We start from the raw sequence: 20,798 nt of genomic DNA, 5'->3' as shown, positions 1-20,798 counted from the left end.
CACATTATGATATAGTATCTATTTAGATCTATAATGGTTTTGTTATTTTTTGCAGTGCATGACTGCAAGTATAACGCTATTAAAATAGTCCCTGAGGAAGCCTCAAGACTACAGAGGCGAAACGAAGATATCTTTTGTCGGACCTATTACAGATGAATTTCAAACTTGTTGAATTCTTATATACGTGATTTTTTGCATATTTGTATTTAAAATATTGAATGTATAATTATACAAACATAAAAGAAACATTTATGCATTAATTTTGCCAAACTTCATGCAATATTTTTAATGTGGTGTATGTGGATGGATGTGCTAGCTTAGTTTTACTTTGTCTATGTAGGGTTAAAAAAACGGCAGATATCTGGACATGACACAGGACGTACGAAAGACAGACCATCTGTTAGTCCTGCACAGCGGGAAACGACAAGGGGAAGCGGCCTCTCGGCCCACCATCGCCCGCTGGATTAAAGAAGTTATCAGAGCAGCTTACGTGGAGGCCAGGAAGTCTCCGCCTCTACAAGTCAAGGCTCATTCTACCAGAGCACAAGTGGCATCTTGGGCAGAATCCAGGATGCTGTCGCCTGCAGAAATCTGTAAAGCGGCGACGTGGTCCTCCCTCCATACCTTCTCCAGGTTCTACCGTCTGGATGTCCAGGCCAGGGAGGACTCAGCATTTGCGAGGGCGGTACTACATGGTCCTCAGGCAGCCTCCCGCCCAGGCTGGGAGTAAAGCTTTTGTACATCCCATTCGTTCTGAGTCCATCTGGCTACACGCCAGGAAATGTTGAGATTACTTACCTGATAATCTCCTTTTCTTTAGTGTAGACAGATGGACTCAGCATCCCGCCCAGCTGCCTGTGTACATGGGTTTCACAGATTCAAGGTAAGCCATGTCATCTGTTTCCATAAGAGCGTACACTCTACCAGGTGTCAACGCCTTCCAGTTGGGAATGCTGGCGGTCTCCAGCTACTATCAATCGGTCGGGGGAATCCTGTTTCACTTTTCACTGAGCGTCAGTACACACATCCATAACAGCTTTTGCAAGGAAGATTACTAAGTTGCTACGCTTCCTGTGGGGGTATATATACACCCGTGCTGACGTCTGATCCGTCTCCAACTGCTAGCACGCGGATACTATACCCATTCGTTCTGAGTCCATCTGTCTACACTAAGGAGATTATCAGGTAAGTAATCTCAACAATAAAAAAAATAATAATAACGTTAAAAATATAAAACATTCTCATGTATTTCAATCCATTCATTTCCTACCGCTCATGTTCATGGTTGTGGGTGGCTGGAGCCAATCACAGCTGTCCTCCGGGACAACACCAAATTTTTATTGGATAATACGTAACGTACACGGGTCATTGTGAGGTCAGGAAGTAAACTTCCCTCCTTTTAATCAAGTAGTCAGCTAACTAATTGCAGAAACCCTTTTATCGAAGAAGATGGCTAAAAGAAAAAAAGATGAGTATCGTACTTTACAGCAGGAATGGACAGAGGAATTCGCCTTTGTGGAGAGAGCAGGTTATGCAGCGTGTCTAATATGCAATGATAAAATTGCATCGATGAAACGGTCAAATATAAAGCGGCACTTCGACACACGCTATACTACATTTGCATCGAAATATCCTGCGGGAGACAGCAGGAAGAAAGCATGTCAAGAGCTACTGTGCAGAGTGCAAGCTAGTCAGCAGCAACTCTGTGTTTGGACCCAACAAAGTGACTGGAATTCGGCTAGCTTTGCTGGTGCTTTAGCAATTGTGAGAAACGGAAAGCCATTCACAGATGGGGAGTATGCCAAAACATTCATACTTGATGTTGCCAATGAACTTTTTGACGACTTTTCGGATAAAGACAAGATAATCAAACGAATAAAAGACATGCCTCTGTCAGCAAGAACTGTTCACAATCGTACCATCATGATGGCAAATCAAATTGAGGCAACACAAGTGAAGGACATAAATGCAGCACCATTCTTTTCTCTCGCTTTGGATGAGTCAACAGATGTAAGCCATTTATCCCAGTTCAGCGTGATTGCAAGGTATGCTGTCGGTGACACACTACGTGAGGAAAGTCTTGCTGTTTTGCTTATGAAAGGGGCAACAAGAGGGGGAGTATTTATTCAAGTCTTTCACTGAGTTCGCTAAAGAAAAAAATCTACCGATGGATAAACTCATTTCGGTGTGTACTGATGGTGCTCCGTGCATGGTGGGGAAAAACAGAGGCTTCATAGCGCTTCTTCGTGAACATGAAAAAAGACCCATCCTAAGTTTTCACTGCATCCTACATCAGGAGGCGCTTTGTGCTCAGATGTGTGGCGAGCAGCTTGGTGAGGTGATGTCGCTGGTCATTCGGGTGGTCAACTTTATTGTTGCCCGAGCTTTAAATGATCGCCAGTTTAAAACACTGCTGGGTGAAGTTGGGAATAATTATCCTGGTTTGCTTCTGCACAGCAATGTGCTTTGGTTTTCAAGAGGGAAGGTGCTCAGCCGTTTCGCGGCTTGTCTGAGCGAAATCCGGACTTTTCTTGAAATGAAAAACGTTGAGCATCCTGAGTTAGCTAACACTAAGTGGCTCCTGAAGTTCCACTGTCTCATGGACATGACTGAACAACTGAACCAGCTCAATGTGAAAATGCAAGGCATTGGAAATACAGTCTTATCCCTTCAACAAGCAGTGTTTGCATTTGAAAACAAGCTAGAACTCTTCATCACCGACATTGAAACAGGTCGTTTACCACACTTTGAAAAACGGGAGAGTTTAAAGATGCATGCACAGCAAGTGACCCTGCTCAACATCTTGATCTTCAGCAGCTAGCGGGCTTCACATCTAATCTCCTGCAGTCATTCAAAGCGCGCTTTGGAGAATTTCGTGAGTGCACTCGTCTTTTTAAGTTCATTACCCATCCACACGAGTGTGCAGTGGACAGCGCCGACCTGAGTTGCATCCCCGGTGTCTCCGTCAGAGATTTTGAGCTACAAGCTTCTGACCTGAAGGCCTCAGACATGTGGGTGAATAAGTTCAAGTCACTGAATGAAGATTTGGAAAGACTTGCATGACAGCAAGCAGAGTTGGCGAGCAAACACAAGTGGGGAGAAATGAAAAAACTTCAACCCGCGGACCAGCTGATTGTCAAAACTTGGAACGCGCTTCCCGTCACTTACCACACACTGCAGCGTGTGAGTATTGCTGTACTGACAATGTTTGGCTCTATGTATGTATGTGAGCAGTCTTTCTCACATCTAAAGAACCTTAAGAACAACCTATGATCACGTTTAACGGATGGAAGTCTCAATGCCTGCATGAAGCTTAACCTCACCACGTATCAACCAGACTACAAAGCCATCAGCAAAACCATGCAGCACCAGAAGTCACATTAATAGTAAGAAGTACTTTATTCATCATTGGTTAGCAACAGCATAACAATGTTGTTAAAAAGAATTCAGAGACTTATTATACTTTTACTTGTATTTAGTTTTAAACATATTGTATGGCTCTCACGGAATTACATTCTAAAATATGTGGCGTTCATGGCTCTCAGCCAAAAAGGTTCCCGACCCCTGCTCTAGTAGGTTTCATCAGCAAGTGGAAGGAAACAAGGAATCTAATCTTGTTAGTGGTAATTAATAGCATGAAGGCACAGTAATACCTACCTTATAATTTCTGGCACTATCCCAAGATAATGGGATATCTCTTCTGGATCAATACCTTATCACCTTATCTCTGATTTATCCTTTCTTTCCAAAGTTATTGAGAGAGTGGTACCCTCATATATCCAATATTGATGGATGAAGTACAAACTTTCCATCTGCATTACGTGGCAATTCTATTTTAATTTATATCTTTATTGATTTTTACAAATTAATACAGAAACCACAACATTCACAAAATAAATCACACCATTATACTTCCATAATACTCCCTTACTGTTTTCATCAATATTTGAAATATTTACCCATCAACAAACTTAACTGAGGCTTCAAGAATATGGGAGTTTACTTAAACAAATTAAGATTATCTCTTCAATTAATTTCATTCACAGTTAAGCTCTGACTATATTTCTTCTATTCATTAGAAAGTGGGGATGATGTGACTATCCTCCTTTGCTCGATAAAATTCTTTAATTGCTCGGGCAAGAAAATATAAATACATCCTGTTCTTTTTTAAGCATACATTTGCATGGGAATTTCAGGGTGTAAGAATATCCCAGATTAATACTTCCTGCCGGAATTGCAAAAACTCTTTTCTCTTTTGTTGTGTAGGATATGATAAATCCGGGAAAATTTTCACCGTATTTTCACAAAAGGTGATAGGGTAGGCAGCAAAATATTTTTTCATTACCTTATTAAGGTCTAGGAAACTTTGAAAAGTAACTAACAATACCCCCCTATCTATTATTCTTTCTGAATTCTCCAAAAAATTTGATAGGTTACCTTGGAACGGCAACTCTAAAGTATTTACTACAGGGTTCTTTTTTGGCAAGAAATAACATGCATTTATTACAGGTATTTCTCCTGTTGGAAATAATAGAACTTCCTGAAGAAACTGTTGTAAAGTTTCCATGGGCGTTTGCCCAACCACCCTAGGAAAATTTAACAATCTTAAATTTAATCGTTTAGAGTTGTTTTCATAGGTTTCCAAACGTCTATACATATATTCTCTATCCTTCACAACTACAACATGGAACTCCTGATTCTTTTTCTCCAAATCTTCTAGTTTTTGAATTCTTTCAACAGACTTTTTTACTTCCTCCTTAATTGCTGTTACAACCTGAAAATTATTCCCAGCCATGTTATCAATCTTTTTCTCCAACCCTTTCATATTGGCATTCATTTTAGTCATCAGATCCCACAACAGATCTAATGTAACCACCTGAGGGCGTGCTATGATCTCAATTGCTTCACTTCCGGTAGCAAGGATATCCCCCCCCAGTCTCATTCAACGATGGCACTGTTGTTAAACGGGCTGGCATAACCTCTAGATCCATGCCTCCCGTAGCTGAGGGGTTCTCACCCACTTCAACCAGTTTAACCCTGGTTTCATTGGGTGTTATCAGTTCTTTTATACTGCCGGTAGATGCATCACTTTCCCTCTGTTTCGGTGGAAGTCTCAGATTAGGACTCAGTGATGCCTCGTCTAGTGTCCCAGTATTTTCTCCCCCAAAAACTGAGTCTGCAGAGTCTTTGGCAACTGGAGTTTTCAGAGCTACATTAGACATATAGCGTACTATTTCCTGTTGTATAGGCGAGGGGAGGGGTGCCGGGGGGTAAACCCTTACCCTCCCCTTGCGTTTAGGAGGCATAATAAATCAAAAAGTCACTTACTTCAGGAAACGCTATGTGCTAAACAACTGTGATGTCAGAGCCTCAGTGGCAGATGAGCCCGGCAGAGGTTGGTCGCCCTTCCGTCCCGCGCCGGACGAAGCCGGACAAAGCCGCGCGCCAGCGGCTGCGGTGCGCCGTGGAGCGCCGATTTTGTAGGCGCTGTCCCCTCAGATGACGTCAAACGGGGCGGGAGTTTCAAAGTTCTTTTCCTCACCGAATGGCTCCCTCCTCACTCAGGCTCGGCTGCAGCCTGGGCGTCTCAACGCGCCGATTTTGTAGGCGCTGTCCCCTCAGATGACGTCAAACGGGGCGGGAGTTTCAAAGTTCTTTTCCTCACCGAATGGCTCCCTCCTCGCTCAGGCTCGGCTGCAGCCTGGACGTCTCAACGCGCCGATTTTGTAGGCGCTGTCCCCTCAGATGACGTCAAACGGGGCGGGAGTTTCAAAGTTCTTTTCCTCACCGAATGGCTCCCTCCTCGCTCAGGCTCGGCTGCCTACGTGGCAATTCTAAATGTGTTTGGAACTGCTATGTTCTGTGGGATTCAGCTGCAGATCAACAAGGGATTCAGGTCTCTTATGTTAGATTTAATAGCATTTGATATTGTGAATAAAGATATTTTGAGGACTTCTGGTATGCTGGCCAGCTGAGGAGACGTGTGGGTGGGCTCCGGTGAAATCTAATTCCATCTGCATGCAAATATGTTTGAGTGGAAGTGGTGTATGTTTTTCACTTAAATGAAGATGTCTGGCTTACAAAGCCCTCTTTGAGAGGTATGTCGTCAAAAATGTTTGAGAGTTACAAAAGAAAAACTTCACTTTATATCTCCCAAAATGGCAGCAGAATCTGAGTGTTTTAATAGAGCTGAAAAAGGACTTAAGGAAATATCCAAAAATGTATTGGCAACATTGACAGCTTAAGCAAACTTCGGTCACCGCAAAAGAAATGCGAGAGTTTGGATAAACATACTAGCCCACTTTCTGGTTTGGAAGGTAGAATGCTTACCCAGGAAAGGCGTCGGATTACTTTACTTTGCAACTAGAAACATTTGAAAAAAGAAAACATCAAGCTGGCAGAAAGAATTGAGGACCAAGAAAATCGTGGGAGATAAAATATTGGTTTTATAGGGATTCCAGAGTCTGTAAAAGATTCGGGACTTCTTCAGCTAGTGCAAATCTGGTTACCAGAGGCTCTTTGCCTATCCCTAGAGACCGAGCTCTTTGGCTTATAGAACATGTGCATTGGCTGGGTGTGGCCAAGGAACCGCCTGCAAAGCCTCGACTGGTGGTTGCTTACAAATTCAATTATGCAGACAAGATAAGAATTATGTCTGCATTTAAGAAGAACAGAAATTTGGAATACCTTGGACAAAAGGTCCTGGATTTTAATGATTATTTGGCTAAGTTGCAGGGCTTTAGTGCCAACTTGTACTGAGCTGTTTTGTAATGGCATTACGTTTCCCCTCTTATTTCCTGCCCAAAATTGAGTAATCAAAGACAGTAAAGTTGTCATGTTGAAATCCTCAGACCAAGTTGTGGGAACACTAGAAGAAATTTACCTAGCCTCCATGCTGTAGATAGAAGCCTTAACAAAAATGACAGCTTATTAACCTGGTGTAATGGTTTGTGGGTTTGTGGCCCTTGGCCCGAGGTATGAGTTGTTACCACCTGTGGGGAGGAGCCCCACAGGCCTAAGATGTCGGGAGGTGAGGTCAGGCACAGCAGGGAGCTCTGGGTAAGACCTTGGAGAGATCCCGAGGAGTCAGGAGGAATTCCCCAGTAGACAAGCAGGCTGAAGATACCTTGATTGAGACCCCCCCGAAGGGGAAGGCGCCGGGCAGGCCGTAGAGTGGAAGGCTTGAGACTGGAGTGCAGGAGGTATAGTGGAGTGACACCCCCGAGGGGCAGAGCTGCGGAGCGAGGGAGGTGCAGTTGTAGTGACGCAGGGAAGCCAGAGTCCAGTCTCCGATGATGACGTAGATAGAACCAGAGGAGCAGGGAGCGCAGACAGTCTCTGTATGATAGAGAAGCACAGCCCCGAGGAGCGGGGAAGCGCTGGTAGTCCTGTAGCACGTAAGCGCAACGCCGAAGAGCGGGGAGGCGTGGTCAGTCACAGTAAAGCACAAGACACTGTCCCAAGGAGCAGGACAGTGCAGTGAGTCTTTTGAGAAGTAGGAGGATGCAGCCCCGATGAGCGGAGAAGTCTGACCGTTCAACACTGCATGTAGGCACAAGCCCGGGGAGCTGGGAAGTGCTAGAGTAAACTCCTGGGTGGTAAGGTGTTCTAGGGGGCAGCCCTGAGGAGCAGGGAGCCTTGCAGAGTAGGACTTCAGGAAGCGCAGGGCCACCCCGAGGAGCAGGGGAGGCCAGGAGACTAGGTCCCCGAAGAGTGACTACTAAGAACATAAGAACATGCCATACTGGGTCAGACCAAGGGTCCATCAAGCCCAGCATCCTGTTTCCTACAGTGGCCAATCCAGGCCATAAGAACCTGGCAAGTACCCAAAAACTAAGTCTATTCCATGTAACCATTGCTAATGGCAGTGGCTATTCTCTAAGTGAACTTAATAGCAGATAATGGACTTCTCCTCCAAGAACTTATCCAATCCTTTTTTAAACACAGCTATACTAACTGCACGAACCACATTCTCTGGCAACAAATTCCAGAGTTTAATTGTGCGTTGAGTAAAAAAGAACTTTCTCCGATTAGTTTTAAATGTGCCCCATGCTAACTTCATGGAGTGCCCCCTAGTCTTTCTACTATCCGAAAGAGTAAATAACCGATTCACATCTACCCGTTCTAGACCTCTCATGATTTTAAACACCTCTATCATATCCCCCCTCAGTCGTCTCTCTCCAAGCTGAAAAGTCCTAACCTCTTTAGTCTTTCCTCATAGGGGAGTTGTTCCATTCCCCTTATCATTCTGGTAGCCCTTCTCTGTACCTTCTCCATCGCAATTATATCTTTTTGAGATGCGGCGACCAGAATTGTACACAGTATTCAAGGTGCGGTCTCACCATGGAGCGATACAGAGGCATTATGACATTTTCTGTTTTATTCATCATTCCTTTTCTAATAATTCCCAACATTCTGTTTGCTTTTTGACTGCCGCAGCACACTGCACCGACGATTTCAATGTGTTATCCACTATGACACCTAGATCTCTTTCTTGGGTTGTAGCACCTAATATGCAACCCAACATTGTGTAATTATAGCATGGGTTATTTTTCCCTATATGCATCACCTTGCACTTATCCACATTAAATTTCATCTGCCATTTGGATGCCCAATTTTCCAGCCTCACAAGGTCTTCCTGCAATTTATCACAATCTGCTTATTTTTTATTTTTTTTATTTATTTATTTAATTTTATATACCGGCAACCGTTTGCACATCGTGCCGGTTTACAGATAACTTAAAACAAGGATATATATAGGCAAAGCCTTTACAAGGAACATTGTGTACAAGGAACATTGTGTACAAGGAAGCTTGTGATTTAACTACTCTGAACAATTTTGTGTCATCTGCAAATTTGATTATCTCACTCGTCGTATTTCTTTCCAGATCATGAAGCACTCCACTGTCCACTCCCTTCAACTGGTCCCTGAGTAGCGGGTACCAGACAGGCCAAGGTCCAACAGAGTCCAATAGCGTAGCCACAGGAACACGGATCAGGAGCTAGTAGAGATGTACAGAACTTGTTGCCAAGTCAGCTAGCTGAGGGCGAAGTTGGAGCTTAAGTACCTTGATCCAATGACATCATCAACCAGGGACCCCACCGAGGTTCCTGCCAAAGAGGCTTCAAAGGAAGGCCCGTAGACAACGTAGCTGGCAGCGGCGTTTCGGCTGCCATGAGGAATGTGGCGGTAGAGATTGGCCTGTGCCGCGAGCAGACCCGGGGAGGGCTGGAGAACAGTGCAGGATGTAAGCGTGGTCGCAGCCGTCTGCGACCGGGCATAACACCTGGAGTGTTGGTCTTGCTCTACCTGATTTTTGTGCTCTTTTTTTTTTTTTCCCCTTTTTTCTGTTTTCATTTTTGCTGAGGTGCCTATCTAACTTTTCTTTTAATTAATACCTTGGATGGTAATGAACTATAGCACTTGTGTAAGAAGCAGATACGACCCTTGACTTGTATCATCCTGCTCCAGCTCAAGTAATTGTTAATGGTTTTCTTTTCATTTTTATTTTGTCTGTCATTGGATTTAATAGTGGACAGTCTATTTTGTATAGAGACAAATGTTATTTTGCTAATTGTTCAATACAGTTTTGGTGGTAATAATATTGGACTTAATGTAGTCATGAAAGTTAAGTGCCTGGTTATGTTTATTCCTGGCAAGTTGTTAATGCTGAGCACTGCTATTTCTTTAAATTCAGCCCAGGAGACTAAAACAGTTTTATATATCTTTCTATTTTGAGGACTCCTAATATGTCTGCAACTTGAGTTCATTTTTTAAATCTGAGGTTTAAGCTTGTGCTTTATATTTTCATACTGTTTTGGGGTATTAGGAAAAGTTACCTTTTCAGCTGTTGACTTTCCTGAGTTTTCAATCTGGAACAGATTGATCCCATAGGGTGCACCACAGGTAAAGGAGAAGGAAGAAAATTAAGATTTTGCTTCACTTGGTGCAGTCCCCTGGAGAGTTTAGGTGTTTGTACTATGTTGTCTTAAGTTGTGAATATGTGTGATTGAGGGAAGTGTTGCTGATGAATAGGTAAGGGGTGACTGGATGGATTTGGTAAATATCAATGTGTTGTACTTCTTTGTTACAAGAAATTTCCAGATATTTCTATTGTCTGGTCATGTTGCTTAAGCTGGTTCTGACACTTGATGGACTGATTTGGCAAATTTAATGTAATAGATATTGTTCTTCCTTATGGCTAGTATTAAGTTTGCCTCCTTCAATGTAGATGGTATCCACTTTTCTATAAAAAAAAACAAACCCAACTTTATTTTAAGGAAAATCCAAATAGCTTTTTTTTCCAGAGGAAACTCATTAACAGATAAGCATCTTAAAATTAAACATGAATGAGTGGGACAGTATCTTTTTTTCTCTTCATATTCTAGCAGGCAAAAGGGAGTTATAATTTTATTTCATAAAGATTTACCTGTTCTGCCAGATAGTTGTGAAAGACTCTTGACAGAAGATTTATTATTGTGAGTGGGTGTTTATATAATCAGAAATGTTTTGCAATGTATATGGTCCAAATGTATATTCTCATGCTTTCTCTTCTCATCTGATTACACAACTAGGATCTTTTTTGGATTACCACTTGGTAGTAAGTGCTGTCAACACTAGGGGATGTGCAATCGTTTTTCCCGAATTAGGCAATGTCAACAAAATTGCCTAATTCGGAATGGTTCAGGAGAACCGAAAAAAGATTGATTTATTTTTCCCGAAATTTTGGAAAAAATTCATTTTTGAGTTAGTGCGAGCTAACTCTGCCAGGTTAGTGCATGCTAACCCGAAAATCGGGATCCCTGGGAAAAAAAAAACCCACGAACCAGGGGGAAAAATGAAATTCCTGTGTGGAGGGGGCCCCGAAACAAAGCCCGACACGAAATTTTTACCCGAAGCACATCTGTAGTCAACATTATTATAGACCCAAGTAGAGATCTAACCCAGAGCTTTCCAAACTTTTCATGTTGGTGACACACTTTTTAGACAAACATAATTTCGTGAGAGTAATTCAGTCTACTAGCAAACCAGAGGTTAAAGGTTAAACGAACGAAATGTATTTTGACAATTTATGTATGTTTCCTTAAATATATACATAAAAATGTTTCACAGCACAACCTATCTTTTGAAAACTTTTCATTTATATTAAAAATATATAATATTCCAAGATTAATGTTATTGTTATAATTTGAGTAACAATAATAAAACAAAGTTATTGTGTTATTCAATTTACCTCTTTAATGAGATGTATGAGCTTGATGGGATGAACACAGCTTTTGAATATTTGGTGTTAATAAAAAAAGTCCAAAGGGTCTTCTGCGTAATTTTAAAAAGCTGGCCAGTTTCACACTATAAAATTATTTGATAGCCTCATTCAACTAATTCTGTATGGCTATGAGAGTGAAGTCTGGAATTTATAGGAAGGGACAAAATGTCAATATAAATCCTGCACCTCCAGTTCTATAACTTTGTGATTCACTGAAATTCCCCCAAACAATGGAGCTGGGATGTTTCCCTTACAGCTCATCATACTAAAAGATATTTTCAAATTCTGGTGTCACCTCACAGTAACAGCAGCACAAACACCTTCCACTGCCAGACACATTGTGAACTAACACAAAATCCCGCAAAAAAGACACTCAAAATCTATGCTGCAGTCCCATTGTAACAACAGTAATAACACCAAGGACTCAAACAACAATAACCCTACCTGTGAAAAAGCAAGGGTAAATATTACACTGGGTCCTAAAATACAAATACACCACCTACTGAGGAAACAAAATAAACCAGATTGCTATAGATCCCTATGCTAGCAGAATCTCTCATCATGGTCACATTCAGAGCAGAGACAGACCCTCACCAAATACAGATTACAAAATAAAGGAGCACAAATTAGACAAAAACTGAAATGGAAACCACAAGAAGCCAGACTCTGTGTATTAACAATGGAAAACCAGAACCATCATTCCTCATAAAACAAATAAAATCAAGAAACATAAAGCATCAGTTATAATAGTAAAACTATACTAATAAAAGAATATTTTAAAACTACTGATAAATAGAATTTCTGTTAATTAAAATCATATACATTTTTACAGTTTCCCAAACACCAATAAAATATTTCAAAACAGCACATATATCAAATAACACCCAATAATTAAAACTAATAAGGATTTTAAAAAGCCCCTGCTATCATACGTGGAGTTCTAATTTCCAATCACCCTGATATTGTCGAGGATTAGGAGGTTATCCTCTCTCTCACACATACTGTCACATACATACACATTCATGCTCTTATATCCACCATAACCTCTCGCTCTCACAGATACTGACACACTCTAAGACACTCTCTCCCCCTTCACACACCCCTCCCCCACGTACACAAACTCTTACTCCCCTGGATTTTCTCATACACACTCATGCTCTCACTCTCTCTGGTTCCCTCACAAACACACACACCCAGGCAAGCTCCCAGTCATTCTCACACACTGAAACTGACCCCAGGCAGGCTCCCATTCATTTCACACCACTCCCTCACCATCCCCCCAGGCATGCACACATTCAGTCTCTCAAACACAGACCCCCAGGAAGGCACCAATTCATTCTCACACAAACATACACCACACAAAGGCAGGCACCTATTCTCACACATACACCCCCAGGAAGACCACCCATTCATTCTCATAAACACACACCCTCAGGCAGGCACCCATACATTCACACACATACACCCCGAGGCAGACTCCCATTCATACACATGCACACACTAAAGGCAGACCCCCCTCTCTTTCTTTTGCCAGCAGCCTCAGAGCCTCTCTCATTCCTCTGCTGCCACTGTCACTGCTGCCGCATGGCTATTGGGAAGGCGCTGATTGCTGCTACTGGCACTGAAACCCATTCTGCTGCCTCCTCTGTGCAGGCCCCATGGGTTTCCACTTCCTCCATGCTGATCTCGTACATTGTGAGATCCGCATAGAGAAAGTGCTACTCTTGCACATTACCAAAGATTACATGTGCCAATCAATAAAAAGTAATTTTTTTTTACCTTTGCTGTCTGATATTAGTTTTCTAATCAGTTGGTTACAGGTTTTTTTGTTCCACCTTCCCTTTCTTATTTTTTTGCCAATTACTTTTATATTGTCTTTTTTTCTTTCTTTTCTCTCCATCTATCTTCTTCCCTCAAACAGGTTCTCATTCTTACATGCTTTCTCTCACTCTCACATGCTCTCTCTCATACAATCATTTATACACAGTCTCTCACTGGCACATGCTGTCTGACTCACACACAGACTCTCTCTCTCACTCCCACACGCCTACACATACGTCATCTGCAATGGGGCCTGAAGTTACAATGGATCCAATTCCTTCATCCACTGTCTACCCCAATTGCCATAACAGACAGTATGAGAAAAGACCTCCAATGGTGGCTTTCTCAGTCAACGCTACAGACGGGCTCACCCCTACGACTCCTTCGTCATCAGATAATACTCACCATGGCTGCATCCCCCAAAGGTTGGGTAGCTCATCTGGATCACTTAACGACTTAAGGTCTATGGACTGCTTTTGAAAGGACACAACACACAAACCTCCTAGAGTGCACGTACTTGGTGCACCTTCAGAGTTGTAGGTAGAGACTGCGAGCGTTGCTGGTAGCAGAAGCAAATGCAATTGGAAATCCAGATGGATAAAGTTCTTTTCGTTACTGGAAGTCCTTGTGCGTTCGGATTGAAGGAAAGAAAAAGTTGAGATGGTCTGGTAGGTGAATGGGTGTGCTGCTTATAGTAGGCAAGTGCACGCTTGCAGTCCAAAGTGTGGAGTTTTTTCTCATCATTTGCATGAGGTTTTGGCTGAAAAATGGGTAAGGCTATGGTTTGGTTGATTATGGAAACTGGAAATCACCTTTGGTAGGAATTTGGGGTGAGTTTGCAAAGTCACCTTGTCATAGTAAAATTGAAGATAAGGTGGGTAGTGGACTAAGGCCTGTAATTCACTAACCCTGTCCAGTGCTCCCAGGGCAGAGTCGCAAGTATAGGAACCTTGCCTGGACCTGCTGTTAAGCACTGGAGTACTCCTAGAGCAGCAGCGGGACTACCAGATAGAGATCCGGATGGCAAGGATGATGATGCCGATCCTGATTCTTGAGGATGGTGAAATTGCTCCTGGACTAAAACAGTTATAGGACTATGTTATGCTTCTTTCATAGAGAAGAACTGCCAGTTCTGATTTCCCAAACCTTGAAAATCTTTGGGGTTTCTGGGGCAGATTCTGTTTCTGAGCCAAAGAGAAATCCCATTTTGGTTTCCTTGTGTAAAGCCTTTTGTTTTTTCCCTGTAATGGAGGCCATATAAGAATTGATTGAGCTTGAGTGGGGCACCCCAGAGGTTAATTTCAAAGGGAGCCACGTTTTGGAAGGCCTGTACCCTCTGGATCCAGTGGTAAGGGATCATTGTATGTGCAGTCTTCAAGTGGACCACGATTCCTGTGGAAGGAGAAGCGGCCTTGAAGGATGGTCATGATAGAAAGATTGAGACTATTCTTAAGCAACATTTGAAGCAGTGTCAGAAGCTTGCAGATTGCTTCTTGTCGATCCTTGGTGGTTCGCTCTTGTTTGCTTCTCTCCGAAGAGGTCGATGACTCTGACTCTGGGATGAACTCCAGGGCAGTTATAGAACCAGCTGCTACCTTCTTAACAGATGCAGGCTATGATTTGGTCCACACTTCAGCCAGAGGGGTGGCTTGGATGATAGCGGCCAGGCATCATGGCTGAGAAATTGGTCGGCCGATGCGACCTCCAAGGCTAACCTCACCAAATTGCCCTTTAAAGCTCTTGCTCTTATTTGGGAGTGAGTTGGAGAAACTGGCTAGTAAATGGGGCGAATCACCGGTTCCTCATTTGTCAGAGGGTAAGAAGCAGATGCCGTGCTCCTTTAACATGAGAGGTCTTGCTAGAGGATTCAAGTGTTTTCAACACTATAGAGGAGTGACCTTTCAGAGGACTCTACCCTTTGGTAGGTCTGTCCTTCTGTCCCAGAAAACCCAGAAAGGGGGCACAGGATCAGGAGGTGCTACCTCTCTATCCTCCCTATGAAGGTTTTCTGACCCACCCCCAGGAACAGGAGAATAGGGGGCTGCCTCGCTCTCTTTTATCGGAGATGGGTCAAAATTGCATCAGGTCAATGGGTCCTGGAGGTGATAAGAGAAGGATATGCAATGGAGTTTCGCAGTGTTCCTCGGAACTTGTTCATGGAGTCTCCCTGTCACACCCCCCAGAAGCAGCAGGCAGTGGAGGTTACATTGGCAAGGATCCTCAGTCTGAGGGCTGTGATTCCAGTGCCCATGTCTTAAGAAAAGACTGGGCAATATTCCATTTATTTCATTGTGCCCAAGAAGAAAGGCTACTTTCGTCCCATCCTGGATCTCAAAGATGTAAACGGTTATTTGTGAGTGAAGCATTTTTGCATGGAAACATTACACTCTGTAAATAATGGCTGTGCAGTCGGAATTTCTGACCTATCTGGATCTGTCTGAGGTGTATCTTCACTTTCTCCTCAGACTAGAACATCAACGCTTTCTGTGGTTCACAGTTCTGGGACGACATTTTTAGTTTTGGGTGCTGCCCTTTGGTCTGGCCACTCCTCCCATGATCTTTTCCAAGGTAATGGTAGTAGCGGCAGAGTTGAGAGAGGATGGGATCCTAGTACATCCGTATTTGGACAACTGCTGATTCGCACCAGGTCGCTGGAAGAGAGCTGCCTGGTGACTTGCAAGGTGATTTGTCTGGGGCAGGAGCTTGGCTGGGTGATAAACCTGGCCAAGAGCAGCCTTCAGCCTGCTCAGTCCATTGGAATAACCTCGCGGTTTGGTTCGACCTGAAGCAGGGCAAGGTTTTTTCTGCCGAAAGCTCGAATTCAGAAGTTGCTGGCACTGCTCTGCCAGTTGATGAACACTTTGCGCCTGACTGTATGGTCCTACCTGCAACTACTTGGCTTAATAGTGGCGACTCTGGAAGTAGTGTTTGAATTTTTAGCGGTTATACATGTATCCTGTCCTTGCAGATACTGACCTTGAAAACAGTGTTTCTTGTGGCAATTTGTTCTGCACGTAGTTTCTGAGCTGTCTTGTTGGGAGCTATTCCTCTGGGTGACTCTGGGGGTGATACAGCTGCATATACTGTTCCTTCTTTTTACCAAAGGTGGTCAATGACTTTCACTTGAATCAGTCCATCTCCCTACTGTCTCTGGACAGAGAGAGATATAGAGGAGTATAGTCTGTTGCGACCCTTGGATGTCAAGAGACACATTGTCAGGTATCTTAGTTACTAAGCCTATATGGAAGACGGATCGCCTATTTGTCCTTCATGACGGTACTAGGCAGGGAGTGCTGGCCTCACGGGCCATGATAGCTTGTTAGATTAAGAAGTAGTTATGGCTGCATATGTTGATGCTGGGAAGCTGTTACCTAGTCAGGTAAGGTCTCATTCCACTAAGGCTCATCTGGATGTGCAAGCCCAAGAGGATGCAGCCTTTGCACTTGTGGTTTTGACTGGACCGTGGGCAGCCTCCCATCCTATTCAGGAGTAGCTTGGATACATGCCAGTTCTGGATTCATCTGACTGGATGCTAAGAAATGAGAAATTACTACTTACCTGATAATTTCCTTTTCTTTAGGATGATCAGATGAATCCAGCTTCCCTCTCTTGGCTGCCGAATGATTGATTGTATTGTGGTCATTCTGGGTGGCCAGGGATTACAAGTGTTGGCCCAGTCCCTAGGCTAGTGTTAATACATTCTTGGTTGAGTATTGAAATGGTTTATCTGTTTTTAATCAAGCTTTAATCTGTCCACAGTTGCTTTTGAAGAGAATACTGGCAGGCTGATGTCACAGAGGGGAATATGTACTGACACGTCAGTTTGCTCTGACTCCATCTGCTGGTAGAGGTGCATAACCCACTTGTTCTGGATTCATCTGATTGTCCTAAAGAAAAGGAAATTATCAGGTAAGTAGTAATTTCTCACTATATTGTTCTCTTAAACAATGTTGCAAGTTTTTATTTAAACCCATGACCTTAGAGAATGAACTAAGAGTTATTGGGGAAGAAGAAACAAACTTTCATATTGGTATAAACCTAGGATCCGTATCCTGGATGCCACCTTAGTTATCCGAATTGAAAGGGATCCCACTTACTCCTAAGAGATACGTTCGCACATGAGATCTTGCTGGTAGCTTATCATCCAGCAAAACGTATAATGGCCTGGATTTTAAAAAGGTTATGCGCAAGGTGCTGGCGCACTCTACTTGTGCCTGCCTCCAGCAGGTGCACAGGTAAAATAAAAATGGGGGGGGGGGGGGGTTAGATTAGGGTGGGCAGATAGGCTAGGGGAAGGGGTAGGAAGGTCAGGCTAGGGGGTAGGGAAGGCTGCGGGTGTTGTGCGCGCAAGTTGCACAATTGTGCACCCCCTTGCGCGCGCTGATCCCGATTTTTATAACATGTGCGCACCTGTACTGGACATCTACTTCCGACGCTGACAGTGTTTCACCCTCCATGGGCTGCGTCAGGGAAACAGTCCAGACTATACATAGTGCCTGGTGAAAAAAACCAATTATTTTTAAGTTTTGATGATAAAAATGAAACTATTTACCACACAATGCTTACTTACAGAAACTCTCTAGAATGTGAAGTCTACATGGATCAAAAAATGGCTGCGGCCGGTTCCACTTCCTTCCCGACACTTTTAAAAGGATGATGTGGCCGATCAGACGAATATTTGAAGCAGTGACTCGAAGAAATGAGAAAATAAAAACTCTATTGGGACTAATATGAATTCAAAGACAAAAAATGTCAATTAGCAAAGAAACATCCCCATTTGATGCCCAAATTTGATCCACTTGAAAATAAACTTCTCAATTGAAAAGTCCATTTGTTCTTATTGAATCAAAAATTCTTCTTTGTTAAAATAAAATTGTATTACAATAACCTCCCTGGAAGTGAAACCTCGACGTACTGCACAACCACAGCAAGTTGTGGAGTTGTTGCCAAAGAATGTCATCAAAATGACTAGCATAGTAGGATTTGAGGTTTGAAATATCTGCAGGAAAAATCCATGAAACATTATTAGCCAGGTGAACTATATATATCTTTATTTTTAAGAGAGCCATTGCTGTCTCTGGGAGTGAGTAACAAGAAATAGATCTACTTTTCATGATCTGCCAGGTACTTGTGACCCAGACTGGCTGCTGTTGGAGACAGGATGCTGGGCCTCGATGGACCTTAGTCTGACCCATCATGGCAATTCTTATGTTCTTAGGATGGCTCATGGTAATAGGCAGGAAACATTTTCATCTTGTACACTCATATGTTTCCTTCTTTCCCCAACTTATTGGTTGCACTCCTGCTGTTACTACTGGAGAATAGTAGTATCTCAAGTATAGCATAAGCTACTGTGATCTAAAGAACTTGGGAGCTTTCCCAGAAACCTGTAGTGGGATCTCTGGACCTAAGAACTTCAGATCAACCCAAGAAACTGTCTAGGTAAAACAGTTCATCCACAGTTTGGTTATGAGCACTAAAATAAAGAATGAATCCATAAGCGTGAGTCACAATACTTTGCAGAAGTATGGATGATTTGAGGTGGTGACTTTTTGCATTTTTTAGCTTGATTTTCTGGATAGATGAGTTACCAGGCTAAGGATGACTTTGCCAGAAAAGTCACTGTTTGTCAAGGTACACACTGTTCTCTGTGCTTGTCTTTCCTAGAGCAACAACTCTGGCCTACCAAGGCAGGTTTGAATTATAGCAAGAAACTCCTCAGTAGGAATGGTGTCCACTGTGTAATAAAAACAACAAACCCCCCCCCCCCCCCCCATTTTTTAGCTATGTTGGCTGTTAGAAGTTCAGAAGCAGTGATACCTTCATATACAAGCATTGGTATGTACGTTCAATCAAAATGTATTGCCAGTTTGATAAAATATCTATCTGTAACTACTACTGAAATCAGAAGCATTTCAGATAATCAATTAAATAGATACCGGAGTACATCTTGTTGGCAGAACAGGATTGGGTTTGACTAGAAATGTACTCTTTATAGAGACTGCACATTCTAATTACCATACTAAACACCTGCAGCTGCTGGTAATCAGTCTGAGACTGAAAAGTCTGTAATCCCTGATTATTGCTTTTTATATAGTTACACTTCAATAAATTTAACACAACTGGATGATTTGGATAAACAAGTTGTGATCTGCAGTCTCATGGAGCCCAACACCATTTGAATGTATTTTCATTTCAAAATGAAAACCACTTACATCTTGCCAAATTTTTTTTTTTTTTTAAATCATACTATCTTATCATATCAACTGCATCAAATTAAAATCCTGTGCTGCTAGAAAACCAGCTGAGTCACCTTGGGGTCTGACACTGTAGTACCATTTCAACTTTGTTTTCATGATGCAAAACCACAAGCAAAATAAAGCACCTCATCTTGTCTTAGCATCTATGTTGGTTGTTTGTAACCACAGCTGCAATTGAAGTAGTTTGATTTTTCCCATTGAGTCATCTGGAGGTTTCTAACTGACTTGTATGTATTTTTATTGACTAATTTCTCTATAAAAGCCACCAAAGATAGGCAGGTGAAGCAAATGCAGAAAACATGAGCTCCTCATCGTTTTGAGTACTTAAGGTCTGTAAAAGAGGCTTTCCTCAGAAAATTTTATATCTGTTTTTGAGAGACTTGAAGGTCAGCTAGATTTGAAAATAAAGTATTAAAGACCATACATGCTTCTTCTGGAGCTCTCAGGAAATTGTGCACATTTACCTTCTGGGGGCTAGTTTTATGTGGCTTGATTGACCGTTTTCATATCCATAGTTTCATGTTTGTTTTATCCAGCTGCTCTTCAAGCCTTAAAGCGGAAGAAGAGGTACGAGAAACAGCTCGCGCAGATAGATGGTACACTGTCCACGATAGAGTTCCAGCGGGAAGCACTGGAAAATGCCAACACGAACACCGAAGTGCTGAAGAACATGGGATTTGCTGCCAAAGCCATGAAAGCTGCTCATGATAACATGTATGAAATTTTTTCTTGGCCGAGCTTTGATTCTCACACCATAGACAAATGTAAAACTAATCAATAACTATATTCTGTCTCACACCATGAAGTTATTATATACAACCTGAAGTCCCGTTCCCCCCCCCCCCCCCCCCCCCCCCCCCCGGTATGTGTCAGGGCAGGCTTCTTGTCACATGGATGACTACAGTTTGATTCCTGGCGCTTGCCATTGCTGCAGCCAAATCCAACCTCACGCCCCTGCTGTAGGGAAGAGGAACTAGGACATTGGGGCCAGCAGGATTAACTAGATCAGTGGTTCTCAACTGTTTTTGGTCGGGACACACCTGACAGATGGTTCTCACATGCGTGACTCAGTGAACACATGACAGTCATGGGGCTAAATGTAAACATACACTCTGCATCCACAGGAACCACTCAACCCTCCCCAACAATTCACCATATTAAAAAAAAAAATGATATTCTGGTTATGATGTCATCTCCATAACAGCAAAGCAAACTCCCTCTACTACCAGGTAAAATAGCCCCCCTTATGAAAAGACAGTAATTTACCACCAGTGCATGTCCTATTGAAAAAAACACAAATAAGATTGATACAAATGCCTACATGCAAGTAAAATATTTCAGTTCATATACACAAAACTGACGTTCACCAAGAACAGAAAGACCACAAATTACAAATATGGGCAGAAACTAGAATGGAAACCAAAAAAGCCACTCTGCATGCAATGCAAAA

At 42.7% G+C, this 20,798-nt stretch overlaps 1 protein-coding gene across 1 annotated transcript in view; it reads left to right on the top strand.

Annotated features, from left to right (window-relative positions):
* Positions 1-20,798, top strand: part of CHMP4B (charged multivesicular body protein 4B) — a 107,791-nt gene that overhangs the window by 54,347 nt on the left and 32,646 nt on the right. The window contains exon 2 of the mRNA XM_029613990.1: positions 19,885-20,062. Coding sequence (XP_029469850.1) covers positions 19,885-20,062 — 178 coding nt within the window. The remainder of the gene's footprint in view (positions 1-19,884; positions 20,063-20,798) is intronic.

This window comes from Rhinatrema bivittatum, chromosome 8, assembly GCF_901001135.1.
Source record: "Rhinatrema bivittatum chromosome 8, aRhiBiv1.1, whole genome shotgun sequence".
Classification (NCBI taxonomy): domain Eukaryota; kingdom Metazoa; phylum Chordata; class Amphibia; order Gymnophiona; family Rhinatrematidae; genus Rhinatrema; species Rhinatrema bivittatum.
This window is presented reverse-complemented; position numbering and strand designations above follow the sequence as displayed.